At 47.9% G+C, this 18534-nt stretch overlaps 2 protein-coding genes across 12 annotated transcripts in view; both read left to right on the top strand.

Annotated features, from left to right (window-relative positions):
* The window catches only part of ARHGEF9 (Cdc42 guanine nucleotide exchange factor 9), a 189483-nt gene that overhangs the window by 74879 nt on the left and 96070 nt on the right, over positions 1-18534 (top strand). The window contains exon 1 of one of the 11 annotated variants that reach the window (XM_061445832.1): positions 12829-12968. The exons of 8 other annotated variants lie outside the window; for them this stretch is intronic. Coding sequence is in view for 2 of the 3 variants with exons in the window: in XM_061445831.1 (XP_061301815.1) it covers positions 12967-12975 (9 nt within the window). In the remaining variant the exon portion in view is untranslated. Of the gene's footprint in view, positions 1-12828; positions 12980-18534 lie in introns of those variants that run through there. 2 more of the 11 variants (XM_061445831.1, XM_061445830.1) reach the window with 2 other exon arrangements.
* Positions 12047-12816, top strand: LOC133265385 (uncharacterized). The gene has a single exon (XM_061445854.1). It carries the CDS (start codon positions 12616-12618, stop codon positions 12793-12795), a length of 180 nt encoding a protein of 59 aa, XP_061301838.1. The 5' UTR covers positions 12047-12615; the 3' UTR covers positions 12796-12816.

The raw sequence follows: 18534 nt of genomic DNA, 5'->3' as shown, positions 1-18534 counted from the left end.
GAGCTGGGGACAAGGAAGGCAGGGAGAGGAGCAGCAGAGCGGGGCTGCGGGCGGGCGGCCGCCGCTGGGACCTGTCAGATCTGCCCCTTCTGAGGATGATGAGTTGCGGTGCGGGGGGAGCCGGAGCGTCGCTGCCTTTGCTTGCATCAGACTGTAAAACACTCCTCTGAAGTGTGGAGGCTTCAGGAGAGCAGTTGAAACAGTGACAGCTCTGCTTAATAAAGGAAAACGCTGCCAGTTTGCAGCGGTGCCTGGAGCACAGCCCCGAGGGGCTGTGTCTGCCTGGGGGAGCAGCGGGAAGTTCCCCCATCGCAGCAAGGGTCCCTCGTTCTCCATCAGAAACTTCCCTGTGAAGAGATGAGGTTGTTCTTGAGATCCTCCTCCCCACTGTCCCTCCTTGCTCAGCTCTGCTTTGCAATGGCATTTCCCTCTGCTTTCCCCTCTCCGTGCTGGGTTTTGCGGGGGTTTTAGTTTTACCCTTCCCTGGGCTCATTCCATCCCAGCGGGAGCCTCCGGGCATCCCTGCGGGCTGGTCCTGCCTCCGGTGCCGGGCGGCATCAGTGTCACCTGGCTCAGCCCCGTGTTCGGGCTCCTTTGGGGGCACGCGGCAGATGTTGCTGGCAGCAGGGATGCTTTGGAGAAGCAATCGCTGCCCGCTCTCTGCTGATGCCCAGCTGCCAGCTCTGTGGCGCCCTGCGCAGCTCACTCCTGCCCTCATCCCCTTTTCCACACTTCCACAAGCAGGAACTTTGCGGTTTATGCCTCGGAAGGACTGAAGCTAGTGCTGGGAAGCAAACGTGGGGGTGCAGGCAGCAGCTTGCAGCACATGGTGAATGTGTGTAGAGTCCTGTTTAAGGCTTGTCTACACCCAGCAAGAGTCTAGGGGGGTTTCTGCCTCCTCCCACCCTCTGAGCATCCAGGCTTTCCTTCCCCCTGCCCCACACACCGGCACTTCCCCCCTCTCCGCCAGTGCCTAAGCACCACAAATCGCCTCTCACCCGTTTGCCCATTTACATTGTCAGAGATGTCTGTACTGACAGAAAAGTGGGGATGGAAAGTGGCTCTTTCATCCTTTTTCCTTTCCTCCTGGGTGACTGCTGAGCTCCGGTGGGAGGGGAGGGATGTGGTGCAGAGCAAACTGCTTTTCTAACTGACATAGCACAAGACTTGACACTTTCTCACCCTCTTATCTTTCCAGCTTCCTTTCTTGCTGCTGGCAATAAGGGAGATTTTGTTATTTTGTTCCGATTAGCCTAATCTTCGCCTCTTTTTAAAGAGAATTTGTAGTGGTTGCTGAATAGCCCGTAATTCAGAACATCGGGGGGGGGGGGGGAACTGCAATGATTGATTTTGAAGTAGGTTCTACCTAGGAATTTCCCAGTATTGCTCCTTCTAATAAGGGAAAAATAAAAGAGAGGGTGGTGGCTTCTGTATTTTATAGAGCAGTAGTTGAGGATGCTTAGTGTATCTCGGGATCATCTGAAAATAAGGGAAAAAACCATGATAAAACTAAGTAAAACCGAGCCAAATAACTTAAATGCAGCAGAGATCTTTGCAGTCACTTGTGAGAGAGGAGCCTAGTTCCCTGGGGATGGAGGCTGCGGTCCAGGGATCCGATGGGCGTGCAGAGCTCCTGCTGGATGTGCTGCCAAGCCAAGGTCCTGGCCATGCCTGGTCCCTGCAAATCCTGCTCTCTCTTTGCAAGACAAGGCAGCCTGGTCCAGCTGGCCTGGCCAAATGCCAGCGCAGAGAGTTCTGTTCCATCTAGTGCACATTTTGTCTCCTGTTCCCATTGGTAAGTTGCTTTAATTCATAGTACTTAAAATGTTGGATCATATTGGTGTACACTGCTATACAAATGAGTTACTCCACACCAGGAGTAGCTGCATTTCAGCAAGTCAGTGTGAATATTATCATCTCAGTCTACTGGCTGGAATGTGCTATGGGAATACAAAATGGCTCAGTTTACTCCCAAGTGGGGGGTCGGATCTGTTCACACACATTAAGCTGCTGCCATGTAGTGAGGGACCTTTGCCTTTCATCTGGGCCAGTTTTCACAAGCACTGAGCCTCTACTGTGGATTTTCAGCTGTCTTTTTTCATTCTGATACTCTTTCCTGTGTATCAAGTAGAGATCAGGAATAGAAATGCATTTTAGAGCACCCTTGGACATTGTTCTACTGGGCACTTTGGTCTAAACCTGGATTTTAGACTGATTGTTCCCAAATTCTGCATAGCACTGGTTTATTCAAAGTGCTGTTTTCTGTTGTTCTCAGTACTGGGCTGGGTTAAAGGATCAGACCTGCTCCCTTTCAGAGTTAATCATCTCTAAGAAGCGTGTCACTTATGCTTTACGAGTGATAGTACCTTTTGTTTTCCTGGCAGATGGCTCTTTATTTCTAAACCAGCCCCTTAAACCTACTATTATTCCATAATATTAAGCTGTCGGGGCTTTTTTTTTTTGCTCCTTTGCATATGTTGCTTTCTGTTTCTTAAACAATTAATCTTTGCCAATTATGCTGGCATCCCAGGAGGGTATTTTCCATGCTTCATTGGTACTAAGTTGCTAAACTCCTCTAATATCTGTTTCTAACCTAGAAAGATGAAACTAATTGTCATTGGTCGTGATGAGGATAAATCTACACATCTGACGGGCATTGGGAGCACGATGATTATTTTGTTAGGCGTTCCTCGCAGAAAGTATTGATCCAGCATGATAATTAAATGAGTTGGTTCAAATCATGCTTAAATACAGCCTTTTCTGGAGTGCTTTTTTTCTGACAAGGGCATAGTTTTTCCCCAAGCCTTTGGCCTGTGGTACAGGAGAGACAAGTGTACATATTCCTTGGTATTTCTCACATGGGGTCTGCTTCTGGCCTTAATGCTGTGCCTGTGAAAGGTAAAGTGAGCGCAGCCATTGGCTTCAATAGACATAGAGCCCCAGCCTTTTAGTTTATTTTTTCCAGGCACATATAGCCATATTTTGACAGTGCATGTTGTTCAAATATTTAAAACCAATCTGTTGCTGATATTTTACATTTCTGTCACAAACAAAAAGTCAGCTATTCTAAGTTATCACAGCTTAAAATATACTGAAAAGGAATTCAGTGAGTAAAGGGCCAGCTACTGCAAGTGGAGATGTTCAGCAGCAGCCAGAAACCTCCTTGCATTTTTCCTTACTGATTCTTCTCCACTTGTCAGTCTGCACGTCATGGGATATTTAAAATACAGAGACTATTTGTACTTCAGAATCCCAAAAAGCTCCATGTGAATTTGGGAAAAAACAAGTGGAAGGAAGCAGTCTGGGTCCCATTTTCATGTTTGAAAGTGTGGATAACCAAATGCAGCTGGTGGAGAGAAGCCAGGATGGGATGGAAGAGGGATCTTGCAGTATCCAGGCATTAGGGAAAAATGGGACTTGAAAAGGCTCACAGCACCCTGGACTCCTGCAGAGATCAAAGGGAGCAGAGAGCTCTCTGCTCACACTGCAGTGACCTGCACGCAGAGGATGCTCTTTGGGCATCATCTCTGCAGCCTCAGCCAGGAGCACCTCTTCCCATAGGAGAGTCCTTATTGCAAGTTTGTTCCTGTTCATCTCGGGATGTGTTGTCACTGAGGCTGATACTTGGGTTGAAGGAGCTCTGCATGCACTGGAGTGTTCTGTGTGTGCTGTGATGCTGTGGAGCTCCCGAAGCCTCAAGCCAGTCCTGCCAAATGCATTTCTGAGTGGGATTCTTCTCACCCGCATGGTTTGTGTTCTGTTCTCCGTTTCACTCACAGTTTGGGGCTTCTTTTATCTTCCAGTTACAGTCTCCTACTAGTGCTGCTGTAAGAATACACAGTAAGTGTCCAGGTTAAGAAAGAGTTGATCTTATGGTAATAAAAGTATCTCGGTAAATACCTGATACGTGCTGAGGATTGCCCTTGTGTCAATCCCAGAGGGATTTGGAGGAGGCCTGGCTCAAGCCCCATGCACAAACCATGGCTCTGAGCCCCAGTTCCTACATGCTGGATAACAGACATGCTGGTAACTTCCCTGTCTCCCGAGATGCGTCTTGATGATACATCAGGGATGTCTGGAAAACCCTTTGAGAGCATTGCTTGGAGGGTGCCATGGGAATGTGAGGCAGTATTTCACAGAGCAGGATGCACGCACTGGGAAACCACACATGCTGCATGGTCACCAAGTCCATCTGTCCCTCTTGTGTGCAGGGTCTCGGTGTCTGAGCCCAGCAGGTTTGCACAGTGCTGGTTTAACTGTGAGGAACCTGATTCCTTGTAGCTACTGAAAGAGGTTTTCTTTTTTTAAACACTTCTTGAAAAATCTCTGAAACGCTTCAAGCTGACATCTTAATGTATTTATGACATTAACTGCTCCTGCTCCAGAATGGCTGCTCTGAATCTCTTTGAGCTTGGCTGTTATTTTGAACATGACTAATTCCCCGAGTGACTAAGCTCTTAGATAATAGGAGAAATTCATCAAGTTATCTCAGTCTCCAATAGTTTCTATTGTTATGAAAAGACATCTCGTGAAAAAATAAATAAAGTTGCCTATTATGTAAGATGGGCAGGGAAAGAGAAAGAGAGATGAGTGTTGCTGGAGAATGGCAGGAGCAGTGTGTCTGGGAGCTGCTTTCAGGCTCTGAAGTCTCCAGCATGGCCTAGTTGGGAGGGTGTGGGTGAGAAATGAAGCCCAGCTGCTGGTCTGGAGCTCTGGTGAGCTTCCACTGAACCTCAAGAGCTGTGTTCATATGTAGAGGGACCTCAACTTGTGTCTCCCCAGCTCTGCCATACTGTAGGATTTAACCCAAGATAATGTTGGGTGTGCAGTGTATTACACCACAGCGCTGCTGTAGTTGTTTCCAGGTTGCTGAAGCTCTCGGAACCCTTGGAATGCTGTGGTTTGGCTGCCTTAGCTCTCTGTCCTGTTGGTGGTGAACGTGCAGTTGTGCTTCTGGAGGAAGCCAGCGCAGCACCAGGTTCTTCCCATGTCCCCAGCAGGCAGGTCTGTGCGTGTGATCCCGCACAGCGAGCGGCCCTTTGGCTTGTGGCAGTGGCACATTGTCACAAGCAGTGGGCGAGAGGCAGCGCTGGCTGCTCCTGCAGGCTGGAGCGTGGCATCAGAGGGGACCGCAGCCTCACTGCATGCCATCCCGCTGGGCCGGGTGGAATAGGAAATGAAAGCTGCTGGCATTCATTTGCCTCATATGGAGGCAGGAAAAAAAGCCATAAACTTCTTTTTCCTTTTTTTAATGGTGATATTATTGCTGATAAAAATGAGCATTTTAAGTGCTGTTCATACAGTGAGTGATATCCAGCTGGAATTCCTACTTCATTAGGTTGCCTTGCATCGTTTTCTTCATTAAAAGAATGCCAGATTCAATAGGCTGTTCCCCCTCCTGTTTTGGGGAGGCAGAGAGAGGAGGAGAACATTATTTGTATGAAGTATATCTAATTCTCTAGGTTAATTTGTGTGAAGAACATGAGACCCATGGGTCAGCTTCTTAATAAGATGGTTGTTTCTTTACTCAGTATCTTGACAAGGATAAACCCAGGGAAGCCAAAGCCAACAGAAGGAGAATGAGGAGGGCTGTAAGGATTTCTTAACCAGCCTCAGCCAATTGCATGAAGCAGGGCCGTAGCTTCTGCTCCCATCTGCCACAGCATGTCGTGACTCACAGCAAGTCGTGGGACTGTGCCTGGGCTCAGCTTTCCTAATAAATAGGTGATGGATAATTCCATATTTCCCTCAGCATAAGCTCAGACTGACAGAGCAGCAGTAACAAGTTGAATCACAAGTCCCAAGGAGTGCAAAGCATCAGGGCTTCCACATTCAGAAGCCTTTGTGCTTTTCCTGGTGTGCTGGGGCAGGGCCTGATGTGACCATGCCTATAAGCAGAGCTGATTATAACCTGGTCGGAGGAGAGGGGAGAGTTCTGGTGTAGGAGCTGCTCACTAAGCCCACCCCTTCTGCAAGGTCAGTCAGGAAAGGCACAAAGCAGATCCAGAAAGAGCAACTTCTGTTCTGCTTTCTTCCCCGTGTGGTTCCTGACATTGCTGTTCAGTACATGCATCATGGATCACGCTGTTTCCATTCTGCCCAGCATCTCACTGCTGATGGCTGGACCTCTGCAGGCTTAAGCAGGTGAAAATACTCTGTTAGGTTTCCTTTTTAACTGCATAGGAAATGGGATGCAGTGGATTTCAAAGGACATTCCTGTGTTGTGGCAAAGCTGAAATACACTGTCTGCTTTTCACAGCAGAGAGCTTTCTCTTTGTGTCTGCAGCTGTGTTTGTCCAGGACAACACTGGGGTTGGTAAGGGAAATTCTAGCAGTGATTCTTCACTTAACGCTTTGGCCAGGCATGTATTGATGTGCAGATCTCTGCAATTTAATGTCAGAAATGAGAGCAGAAGCACTGGAGTTCCTGTAAGAGTTCCTGGAGGGAGCAGTGGAAGGAAGGGAATTGTCTTGGATTTCTCTGCTGTTTGGGCTTTGCATCTTTATCTTGTTCTCAAGCTCAATTGCAAGCCCAGAAGCTTGAGAAGTAAAATTAAGGAGTCAATGTCTCTGTGTTCTTTTAGGACATTTTTTTTCAGGCAAAAGGGAGCTTATGTAAGGTTAAAATGAAATCTGGATTCGATGGGTTCTTTTAAACTGAACTTTGTGGCTCCCTGAAGTGTCTCTCTGCGATGAGGGTAATTGGTGTCACCACATCTGACCTCTGCTGCATTTGAGGGGTTCTTCCTTTTCTGTTTCAAAACTGGGAGTCTGAGGTTACTTCTAGAGCACAGGCTGGGGTGCAGAACAGATTCAAGGAGAAGAGAGAGCACTTGCACTGTGATTGCCGGGGGCATGAGATTTTAGTCTGTCTTAATGCTTCAAGTTCAAGTAAACTCAAAAATAGCAGCTCTGCTCTCGCTGCAATCCAGACAAGCACAATGAAATCCACCCCCAGACAGACTCGCTCCCCGCGCCATTTCTGCACTGTGTAGTGTTACAAAAGCTATGAAAACTGATGATACCTGTACATCACTCTCCATTGTGGTTCCATCAGTGCTGGGGTAGAGCCTTGCAGTTGTGTGTGTGTGGCACAGCATGGCATGATGCTAGCAGAGATGTACTAAGCCATGCTGGGATGCAGGTGACGCCTAGTCAGGGTGCCTTGGAAGAAGCATCTGGGTACCTTGTAACAACAGGGACAAGGTTTTGGCTTTATTTCCCCCCCTCGCAGCATCATGCAAGTGCTTTAATTCTTCAGCAGAGGAAAGAGCACCATCTGCTGAGATGCTGGCTCTGTGTGTAGAAAGAATCAGTATTAATTGAGGTCTCCAGATGTGGTGCAAGGTTAGTACCTGACATGTCACTGCTGCCCTTCGCTCAAGGGGTTCAGACCTGTTCATCTGGAACATGGTTGTGGTTAACCAGGGCTGGTGTACAAGCATATGGCAACCTCCCTGGCCTACCTTTCACTGTTGTCTGGCCTTTAGTATTAAAATAAATGGTTATAAATAAATCAGTCTCTGCACTGAGGCCATAAATCTGTTGTCTGTCACTTCTTGTTTGCTGAGATAAAAATAGAACTGGTGAGGAATGGGTAAGAATTTACCACTACAGCTTCCCTGAGCAATGTGTATCTGTATATAGCGTATCTACCAAGGGTAAGGTGTAGATGTCAGGGTGATGCTTCCCATCTTTTGGTGAAATTCTCATTTTTGTTTTCCCCATCCACCTTCCCTTTCATTTCACTGCTTTGCAGGCTCTCGACTCAGCCTTTTCTCATACAGTTCCTCCTCTGAAGTCTGTTTATGCCTCAGCAGCTTTGGAGATCATCATCTTATTCTTGCCCACCTCTCCTTCTTCCCTCTTTGTCTCTCTGTGATTGTATTTTTGTTAGTTCTGTAAATGAATCATTTCTTGTCTAGCTGTGCTGTGAATTTGCTAACTCGTGTTGTGTGGTTAGTGTGGACAATGCTGGAAGGAGCTGTGCTTGCTCCAGCCACCACAGCGCTTTGTTTCTGGTGTGTCTCTATGGTAGAGGACCCTTGAGCTGCTGCGGAAGGGAGGACTGGGGCAGGGGGTGAGGTGAAATAAAAGCTTCTAAGGGAGATGTGTAGCGTAAAGGAAAAAGGATGAAAGAAGGAAGTAAAGGGAATTACTGTAACAAAGTCCCAGGTTGATGTGGACAGCGAGGAAGCTTTCCTGTTGAGGATGGAGTGGACAGGCAAGGTGACTGGAAAAATAATCTTTTAACTGCCAAAAAATCTTTCTCCATACCTCAGTTTGGGTAAGGAACTTTAGGCATTTGGGGATTTTCAAAGCTTCCTGTGAAGCCAGTCAATGAACATACAAGATAATGAAGATTATTCAGAACAAAACTGTCCTTTGCAGCAGCTCTGCAGCTCATAGGCTTGGTGCATCCCCATCTGGCTGAAGGATGGGATAAAGAGGACTCTATGTCAGACAGGCTGTGAAGAGAAGGGAAAAAGAGGCAAGTCCTGGTTTAAGAAAATCCTCCCGTTTGGAAAGTTAGCAAATGATAATCCCACTGGCCTTTAATCTGTGAAACCCTGACCTTAATTCCTGGCCAGATTTTAATTTGATGGTTTTATAATCTCTAATGGAGTCTGTGACTCAAACCCCATGTGATGCCTGGTGGGGTCAGTGAGTGCCCAGCAGAGGGGACTGGGAATAGAGGAGCAGTTCCCATCTCCTGCCCACACGGGGCAGAACAGGGAATTGGAGCTGAAACCCTGTTCAGCCACAATACCGCGGGATGATCCTGCCAGCTAACGTGGGGATGGTGTCCCTTTCAGTGGGGGTGGAATGTGAGATCTTTAAGCATCCAAATTGTAAATCCTCACTCCTGAGTAGAGCTGTATTTGTTCAGGTGGAAGTAGTGCTTCAGGGTTGTGCTACTTGCTGGAGACATCCATTGGAGGGAGTCGTGGTCACAAGTCTGAGCCCAATGTGTTGCACACACGTAAGGACTGAAGAGTTGGCATCAGAAGCTTGACTCAAAATTACCATGTTGTAATTAATGTTCTTGTAGGGGCCCTTCTGATTTGTCTGTTATTTGGGGTATAAACGTATCTATGTATATATATATACAGGTTTTGTCTACATAGACGTGTAAGTGATGTATTAGTGGAAGCCCTGGCTCCTTCCTTAGTTAATGTGCTGCTGGAGAGGTGCTGGGGTTCAGATCTGTTTTCTGATACAGAAGAAGCCAGCGCTGATCTTGCATTACTGTGCTCCTGCAAGCTGCTCTAGTGTCAGGGCATGTGCTGTACTGGGAGGGGAGGTGGTATTTTATGTAACTGGAACAAATCTTTTCTTGTTCCTCAGCTCAGCTTTACCGAAGGTTAGAGGAAACTTTTCAGAAAGCATTGCATGGAGTTAAAAACCCTGTGGTGGTTTTATATAAAGCCCTGATGTGTAGGTGTTCTTTCTGAGGCTTCGAAGAGAAGGTACCATCCATTTTTGTAGTAGAATTAACATTTGGTACATGCAGAAGGCATAGCAAATGGCATAAAGCAGCAAGTACTATTGGGAATACTGTGACTATCATTTAGAAAGAAGCTTTGATGCAGTAAATCTGTGCTGATCACTCTTGGTGGCTGATACACAGCTTTCACTGGATATTCTCGTGTATGTGGATGGGGCACCCCTCATTCACATACACATGTATGTGGATGGGGCACCCCACGATCCTTCGGGGTGTTTGCTGTGAAGCAGGACAAGGGAGAAGGATGCTGTACCGGACCCGGGGCTGCGGCAGCGCCGGCAGCCGGGCTGGGCACAGCCGCTGGTGACGCAGGAACTGATGGAGGTGAGCGGGATCGGGGGGACCTCCTGCCTGCAGCAGGCAGGGGGTGGCTCCGCCGCCTCTATTTATAGTCTCTTCCCTCCCCTGTGCTGTGACTGGTTCAGCTCTTGCAGAGTGACTGCCTGAGACCTGCCAGGCACATTGCTTGTGATGAAATCCTCTGCTTCAGCTACGGAAGTAGCTATTGAGCATGTGTGGTAGCTACTGCACCTTTTTTCTGGATATTTCTTAGGCCTCTGCTGCTTTTACCTGCCTAATTTTCACTCCCTCTGTCTATATGCAAAGGCTCAGCGGAATCTGCCTTGATACCCTGTGGTCACATCCCATTGCTGGCATTAAGAGGACACAAACAGCACAGATCAAAGCGAGGGATGGGCTGTGGCTGTGAAGGTGTCTGCCGACTCCCCCGGGCTGCTGTGGGCAGGGGGAATATCTCTGCTGTGCCTCCTGTATGAGTAAGGCTGGATCTGAGGCTGGGTCTAACCTAGGCTCCTTCTGTGCTCGTTGCAGTTCAGAGGAAAAGATGAACTGGACATAAAGATGCCTCTAAATTTGGGCCCGTTGTATGTTTTGGAGAGGTCACTGCTATTACTGAGACTGAAACTGGGAGTTCCTAGATATTTGTGGGAGGTTAGGCTTGGCTTTTGGAAAATTGCCTGCACTGTTTTGGGAAAGGATTGTAACAGTAATAAATGCTCCACATCTAATTTATGTTTTCTATTCTGATTAGTCTGAAATTGCATTAGACAGGCTGGCTATCCAAAAATGCGTCCTTGATAGGAGATGCAGGTGTGGATGCTGATGATCAGGCAGATCCATCATCTGGACATATGTGCTAATGGGGCTTCCTGCCTGTTACAGCAGCTTATCAATATACAGGTGAAAAAATCACCTTTCACTGTCCTCCTGAGTGAGAAATTCTCTGCTTGAACAGAGCAGGGGTCTCGGTTGCTGAGAGGCAGCCTGTGGCTTTCAGTTATCACACTGAAGGAAAAAGAGAAGAAAAGGAACTACCTGGTTAACCCAAACTGTTCTTATTTAACAGTGCTCAACACAACTCACCCCGTGTCTGTGGGCACATCACAGCCCTCATGTGCTACAGGGGAGTCAGAAAAGAGGAGGATGGAGCATGGAGTGAGCATTGGTCTTCACAAGCACTGGGCCTCAGTGGAGGCTGAGACACTCAGCCCTCACTCACCAGACACTGTCTCTCCTTTGGTGGTGTGGGGTGGATGTAGAAGCCTGCTGCATCTGAGGGAGTGCTCAGCAAGCCATAGAGCAGAGGAAGGAAAATGAAATACACCTTGCAGTAAGCAGCTGGGTTTAGCATTGGTTTGAATGGTGACTGGAGTAGGAGCATAATCCTGCTTGTCCCTTCTCCGAGTGCCCTGTAAGGATGCTATGATGGGAAAAAGGCGAGTCAAATCTAGGCCCTGCCTGTTCAGGTTTTAACATGCAATTCCTCCTGAACTCTTGCTGTTCGCTCCTGGAGAACAACCTTGTTTGGTGCATGTTGGCCTGTGTGTGACTGTCCCGGGTGTGTTCAAAGGAGCAGGTTTCCTAGAAGGTGCTGGTGATCAGCCCCTGTATGCACAATTCGGTGCTTAATGTACATGCACTGGCACCATTTCTGTATTTGTGGAATCATTTGCTTTTCCCAGCTGGGCACATCACTCTGTGTGTGTGTGATGCTTCTCTAAGGTAACTGCTGGTTCTGGGATCTGAAAGCGAGGTTTGGGATAGCAGCTGCCACCTGGACCATCAGCCCTGGGTGCATGCGTGGATTTACCATAGGAATGGAGAAGGAATGAATTTCCCCGTCCTGTCGTCCCCTCCACCCCCCTTTTATACATCTCTGTAAAACAGGCATTCAGTTTAACTCTTAACACAGAGAAGCCCAGTGCTGAGGTTAGAGACTGCGCGATAGATTTATGATGTGATGATGTATTACCCTGAGATAAAAAGCGATTCTCCTGCAGAATTCCCATGTTAAATCACAGCGAATTCCCAAGTCACCAGGGGCTGCCTTTTTGTTCCTTTCTTCCCCGCTCCATCTCCTGCCCCCTCTCCTGCTCCCCTTCCTGTTCTGAGCAGGCTCCCACCAGCACCGGCTCTGTTTGCCGGGGTTTATTTTCCACGCGAAGCCGGGCGCAGGCGGACAGACGAGTCCCTGCGCACGGAGCGGCGGGAGCTGCGCCGCACACAAAGTCCGGAGCCGCCTTCCCGGAGCTCAGCGTTGGCATCCGCCGGCTCCCGGCCCCGAACAACCGCAGGAGCAGAGGGGAAGAACCTGCGTGCGCGGTGCCCCTGCCACGGCGGGCGGAAGAGTCGCATATTTATGGAGCCAGCGCTTCCTCCTGCGTTTGAGTGACAGCCAGGATCCCTTCACTGCCTGGTCACCGGAGCTGATTTGTATGCGCAAGGGTCCGCCTCGCTCCTCTCCGAGAGATGCAGCCGCAGCAGCTTGCAGAGCTGTCACACTCACACAGGCTCCTTATCTGCACTGGCTTGACGAATTAAAAAGCAAGCCAGCCAGCAAGAGAGAGACCGGGAGAGAGGGGGGAAGAGAGCGAGGGAGAAGCTTGCAGACAGCGCTCGCTTTCTTCTCCTAAAGGAAGGATTTTGCATCTTAAGTGCTCACGGGTTGTGATGATGCTTCACTTAGCGGGCTCCAGAATGAGCTAGAGACAAGCAGATAGGGGGAGAAACTAAGCAGACCACAAAGCATTACGAGCAAAAACCAAAACCAGGAACAGTTTTCTCCTCTATTCTAGCATGGTGGATGTATGGACAGTCTTACAGAGCAGAGGTTGACTTCTCCAAATCTACCAGCCCCACATCTTGAACACTACAGTGTTCTGCATTGCACCATGACCTTGGATGTTCAAACGGTGGTCGTTTTTGCAGTGATCGTGGTGCTATTGCTTGTGAATGTCATACTCATGTTCTTCCTGGGCACTCGTTAATGGATTTTTTCTCCTGAGCTGTTGGGGGCTACTACTACTACCAGTAGCAATTCAACAAGAGAGCAAGAGCGAGCGCGAGAGCGCGAGAGAAAGGCGAGAGAGAGAGAGACAGAGAGAGATTGCTTACTGAGGGGGGAAACGCGTTGAGCTTCAACATGGCCTCGCTGTGATATGTATGACGTTGGTATATTATCTCTCCCTAAATCTTTTGTCATGTCTTGTCTTTTAAGTATGCCTGTAAGTGTAGCTGCTTTTGCCTGGGTTTTAAATGTGATAAATAATAGTAATCCATTCCTCTATCATTCTGTGCTGGTGAGATAGAGCTGTTCCTGGTTTAGTTAGAAGCAGAGTGAAAATATCTTTCTGTGGTAAGCACGGGCTGGGTTGTTTGCTTCCTTTAAAATGGGGGCTCCAGTGAATAATAAGTCATTTTGTGTGATATTTCTAGCAAGCAGTTAATGTGCAGTATCTGAGTAACCATGTAGCTGCCAGGTGAGAGATGCTGGTGTTTGCAATTGAATTGAGTTCTGGATGGTTTTTTTTTTGGGGGGGGGGGAGATGAGAAATCCTGTGAGAGGATTAAATCCTTGCTAAAATAACATTCAGCCACAGAAAAAAAAAAGGGAGAGAAATTGGACTTGATTCATCTGTGTTGCTTGATGCTCTGACTTAATTTCTCAATAGTCAGTCCTAAAGCCTCCAAATTCTACGGCCACACTGATGTAGCTGCTTCTTTCTTTAAAGATGAGAGGGGGACTGAAACGTAATCCGGTGGGGTTTTTTCCTGTTTGTATGTGGTTTCTATCTCTGCACATTGGGAAGGAGGGATCAAAGAGGAAAAGGGGGATGCATGCTTTGTTTTTCTTTGCTAAAGCATCAGATACGGAGGGGTTGGGGTTTGCTTTGATTTCTCTAGAGAGTCTATTTTGCCTTTCTTTCCTTCCCTGTATCTGTACGTGTGTGTGTGTATCTATATAATTTTTGGTAATGTATGTAAGAAAAATCTTTGCCCACCTCAAGGATAACAAGATTTTGAGACAGGTTCTTTGGGTGACTTTATTTACATTGATTTTCTTGAAAATGAAGTGCCAAGTTGTATATTACGGGCTTGCTGAAAAGGTGTCCAGTAGTTAGAGGTCCTTCTGTGGAGACCAGAACTGCAGTGTTTACTGCTCAGGAGCTGACGGGGGCTTCCAGTGGCAGTGCATGAAGTTTAGAGAGGATATGAAGGGAATGTCTGGAGAGAGAAATGGCTTTTCCTCTTGAAAATATGTCTCTGTTAGAAATGTTGAGAAGTTTTTTATGTATTATGTTTTATTTTCCCCTCTGGAAAAAACAGAATCGCTCAAACCAAAATAGTGACAGTTTGGAAATGTTTCCATCTCTTGCTGATGTTCACTGGCATCATACTGCGTGTGATAATTTAACCAGTTCATGCTAATTCCAGCTGTCTGTTACTCATTTGATGTACTACTCTAATGGGGCAAACCCAAATAATCATGAACTGATTGATGAAGACATGGCTGGAACTTGGAGACATGTAGTTACTGCCACGTGAGAGTCTGTCTGCTGCAAGTTAAATGCATAGCTGAGCTTAGGAGCTGGTTTTGATCGGGGGCATGGTTGGAAATGCAGTTAAATGCTGCAAATCTGGCACTTTCAAAGTGGCTTTAGCTGTAAATAACATTTCCCTGTGTGCTGGGGTAGTGACAGTCAGCCCCCAAAGCTGACACGAAGGGTTTAGTGGCAGCAGCCCATGTTCATGAGTAGAAGACCCGTTAGAAGCGCAGCGAAGACGCTCCGGTGCCTGCTGGCTCTGTTTGCCCCTCTTCACTTGTAGCTCTCTGTGCAAGAGGCATTGGCTTCGCTTCAGAAGAGATGGAGGGAATATTCTTTTTATTAAACAAAAAATGATGGCTCTGATGATGAGGATGGTTTGGGTTGTTAAACAGCTCAAATTTGCTTTGTTTTCCTCTTAGCTATCGTATACCATTAGTTTTATAGGTTGCAGAATCTCCTGGAAATACAATAAATGAGCACAGAGCACTGTTAGCTATCGTATGTCATTAGTTTTATAGGTTGCAGAATCACCTGGAAACAGGATAAATGAGCGAAGATCACCATGGAAAAGGGAATCAATCAAACAGCAGCCAACACAATCCCTTCAGGGGAATGGTTTCAAGCGACACAGTGATTTGGAGGAATAAGGGTGGAAAAATGAGAGGAAAATCCAAACAAAAGAGCGAGTTAAAAATGGGATGTAATTTTCCTCAAGGTTTGCTCTCTGGTATGGAGGTTTCCCCTTCAGTAAGGTTTCTATGAGGAACACTCAGTACGCGACGTGGTTTTCTAGCGCATGCAAAGTGCATTCCTTGATCCGGAGTGTGCGCTTCTCGGGTGATATTTGGGAGGTGTGTGTGTGCACAGGGTGTGTAACTGCGTGTGTTGGGACCTGATGGGACCTTCGGGTCCCTTGGTGGAGCTGTGTGTGTGCTCCTAGGGGATCTTTGCGCAGTGGATGCATGGGGAGGACGTGGGTGCTGAGCGTGCTCAGCTTCCCGGGGAGCGAAGCACTGGGAACATGGTTTTTGCCATGATGGAATATGCTTGAGAGAATTAACATGACTTTATTAATACTCTCTCGCCTGTTATCCTCCCAAAGGCTGGGAAAGCCAGTTTGTGCAGAGCAATAGGAGCCTGAAAGTTGGGAGCAGAAAACTTTGTTATTGTAGCAGCACCGTTCCTGTTGTATCAGGTTTCGTGTTGGGCTTCTGAGGGAAAGAGAGGAAATGAGCTGAACAGTGAGCAAGGGCTGGTCTGTGTTTCCCACCCCCAGTCCTCAGTGGCCACCTTTTCAAAGAGGCCTCGAGCCATCTACCCCAGCCCTGTTTGTGTAGTTCTCCACCTCTGATTCTCTGTTTCCCACTGGGTTAAACAGTTCTGTCCTTCCAGGCTTTCAGGAGCAGCTCTGTCCATGCCCTTCTGTATGAGCAGCTGTTTGGGGCGACAGCTTTCCTGGTCACTTCCAGTAGATCCCCTGTCCTCACAAGTGACTGTGCTTGTGAAATTTGGGGTGTAGGTATTTTATAGTGCACAAACATGTAGCGGAGGCTTCTTTCTCCCTGAGCTCTGTGGGACGATTTGGGTCATGTATGTGGCTGGTTGTTTCAGGGTTCCTGGGGGTAAGTCAGCTCCATAACTCCCCCTGTCAGTGAACATTGAGTTCTTCATGTTTGTGGGGATGCTCAAGCCCAGGGATTGGGAAGAGGGCTCATTCCTCTGAATTAATCCAAGCACTGACCCTCTGGAAAGTATGGCCCCAAAGAAAAAATAGTCATTTGTATGCAAATAGCATCTTTATAATGCATAAAATCTCTTTCAGTGGTTGTTCCTGTGTATTTGCTGAGGCTGGGTGATGGGAAACCTGCCTTGCTGTTTGTCTGCTTAAGCAGGATTCAGTGTTATTTGCCACAGGATTCATGGAAATGCCTCTGACTGTATCATAGCAACCCTATTCCACACAGTCCATAAAAAGTCCATTCCTCCCGAGCAGCGAGCCGCTGTCTTACAGATTCAGGCCCCCTACTTGCCATGGGGAAGGTGCATTTTACCCTCTTTGGGTGCTTTGGAAACGGCATGTGTGTCAGGATGATCCCTGTGATTCTAAATGCTTTATTTAAGCCTAATAAGAGGGATCCCTTTTGGGTTTTGAAAGGCTTCCTCCCTCACCCTGGCTATTCCCCACCTCTGTGTTAAATCTCACACAAGTTAAAAGGGGGCTGGGGCAGCGCGGAGGTCTCTGACTTGATGGCCCTTTCCTGCCCTTCCCTTTGGATTTTCACCCAGGATGGCCGCAGCACAGCACTCGCTTCTGTTTTGTAGTGAATGAAGATGTGCCCAGTGTGAGCCCTGCTGTGGGAATGCAGAGGTGCTTTCTCATCCCATACCTGACTGTTGCTGAGAGCTTCATGTTCACCTGACTCCTGCCCCCATTGCTTTGCATTATGTGCTTATACTCCTTTTTGGATAAGGTATCAGTACGCAGCCCAGCTGCTTGTGTGTAATGTGTGAAGGGAAATAGCCCCAAATCCATGTAAGTTTTCTTTGGTTTTGTTTTAATTTGTGCCTGGAGCCACTCTCCTGTGTTGTTCATGCCATCTTGCTGTCATCCTTTGGTTGCTGTATTTAAGGCGTGCTGGTTGTGAGGGGACACCCAGTGCTCTTTGTGTGCAGTGCTTGCATGTAGGTATGTGTCATGCCTGTGCTGTAGCTGTGTGTGCTGTATGTTGCTCACAGGAGGGAGGGAGGCTTTCTTACTTTACATTCACAATGTGTCTCTTTCTCAGCGGGGGGTGATGTTTGTGCTCAATGTGCATCTCCAGTGAAACGTCATGAGAGCTATTCTGGTAAAATGCAGGGATTTGTCTCTTGTATGTGAACTCTCCAATGACCACAAGTTAGGAAACCTCAGGAAGACACCCTGATGTCAGTCACTGAGTAATAATTGTCCTGTTGTGCAGAGGGTGCTTGGCCAGGGGTTACAGCGGTGGCAGAGGATAGTTCCTGGCTTTCCCACTGGTTCACTGCATGGCCTTGGGCATAGTCTTTCACCATCTTGTGACTCCTCTTTCCCAGCTCTAGAAAAGGAATATATGCCATTATTGAGGCATAGCTGAGACCCATCAGTTCCTGGTTTTCCTTTTCTGGTGTGTTCTGCAGCCATGGAGCATTGTTGTTCTGCTCAGGAGGCAGGAATGGTGGCTCTGGTGGACGTGTGTGTGCCCATGTTGGCACAACTATGTGCAGCAGGACTTTGCCTGTTGGAACTGTTGTAGACAGCAAGCCGTGGTGATTGATGCTTCTCACTAAAAATAGATGCTCTGGAGGAAAAGCTGCTGGAGGAGCCAGGAGTTATTTGTGTTTAGTTTATTGGTTATGGTTGAATTTCTTTCCTGAGTAGAAATGAGTCTTCATCTGAAAGAGCCCACGGATGGTTGCCTCTAACCCTGCTGTCCTCACCAGTGATGGACTATGCAGCCTTGACTGCTTATCTCCAGTTTTGTGGAGTATTCCTGTGTTTTGGAAGCACCACACTGGTGGCATGTTCACTAAGGCAGCCGAGCTCAGGGCAAGAAGCTCTCAGAGCTCTCCTGTGGTGATTGCATTGGGCAGGCCTGAGAGCTTTACCTAAAGAGGGCCTAAAGGGGTGAAGGAGCACTTTAAGGGGTACTTAAAGAATTAGGTCTAGATTTGGACTGATTCTGGTTTATTCACACAGCAGATTCCACAGGAGTGTGCTTATTTGAGTGTGCTCACATTACAGCCGGGGAAACTGAGGCATGCTGTGGTCAGAGGGCAGTGCGGGGCAGTGGTGGAGCTGGAGCAGGAGCTTTGGGGTGATTTGGGAGCAGACTCTGGGAGCAGAAGGGTCTGTCCGTGCCCCTGTGGAAGGTCCCATGTGGTTTAGCTCCTGCCCCTTATTTTGCGTCAGCTAAGACATGTATAACGTAGGGTATAGATTCCCGGCAACGCTGTGCTGCTATTTCAGGCAGCATCTCCAGCTAAGTGAAGCAGGGGCTGCACTGCAAGCTGCTTTACACTGGGATCCTGTGGACGGCTCTGAGCTGTTCCTGAAGCCCTGTTGCCTTCCCTAGGACCTGACCACGAAGTCTGGGCTGCTCTTGCTTCAGGGCAGTGGGGACTGCTGTAGATGGAGAGAGTGGTGCTGGTGGGAGGCAG

The sequence above is a fragment of the Pezoporus flaviventris genome, unplaced genomic scaffold (assembly GCF_033815535.1).
Source record: "Pezoporus flaviventris isolate CSIRO_AGI_PZ_B2104156 unplaced genomic scaffold, CSIRO_AGI_Pfla_v1 ptg000005l, whole genome shotgun sequence".
In the NCBI taxonomy this organism is placed as follows: domain Eukaryota; kingdom Metazoa; phylum Chordata; class Aves; order Psittaciformes; family Psittacidae; genus Pezoporus; species Pezoporus flaviventris.
Note: the sequence above shows the minus strand (reverse complement) of the source record. Positions and strands in the feature narration are given on the sequence as shown.

Bases quoted from the DNA above. Each gene is read 5' to 3' on its own strand.
- LOC133265385 (XM_061445854.1), top strand. From the start codon at position 12,616: ATGGACAGTCTTACAGAGCAGAGGTTGACTTCTCCAAATCTACCAGCC.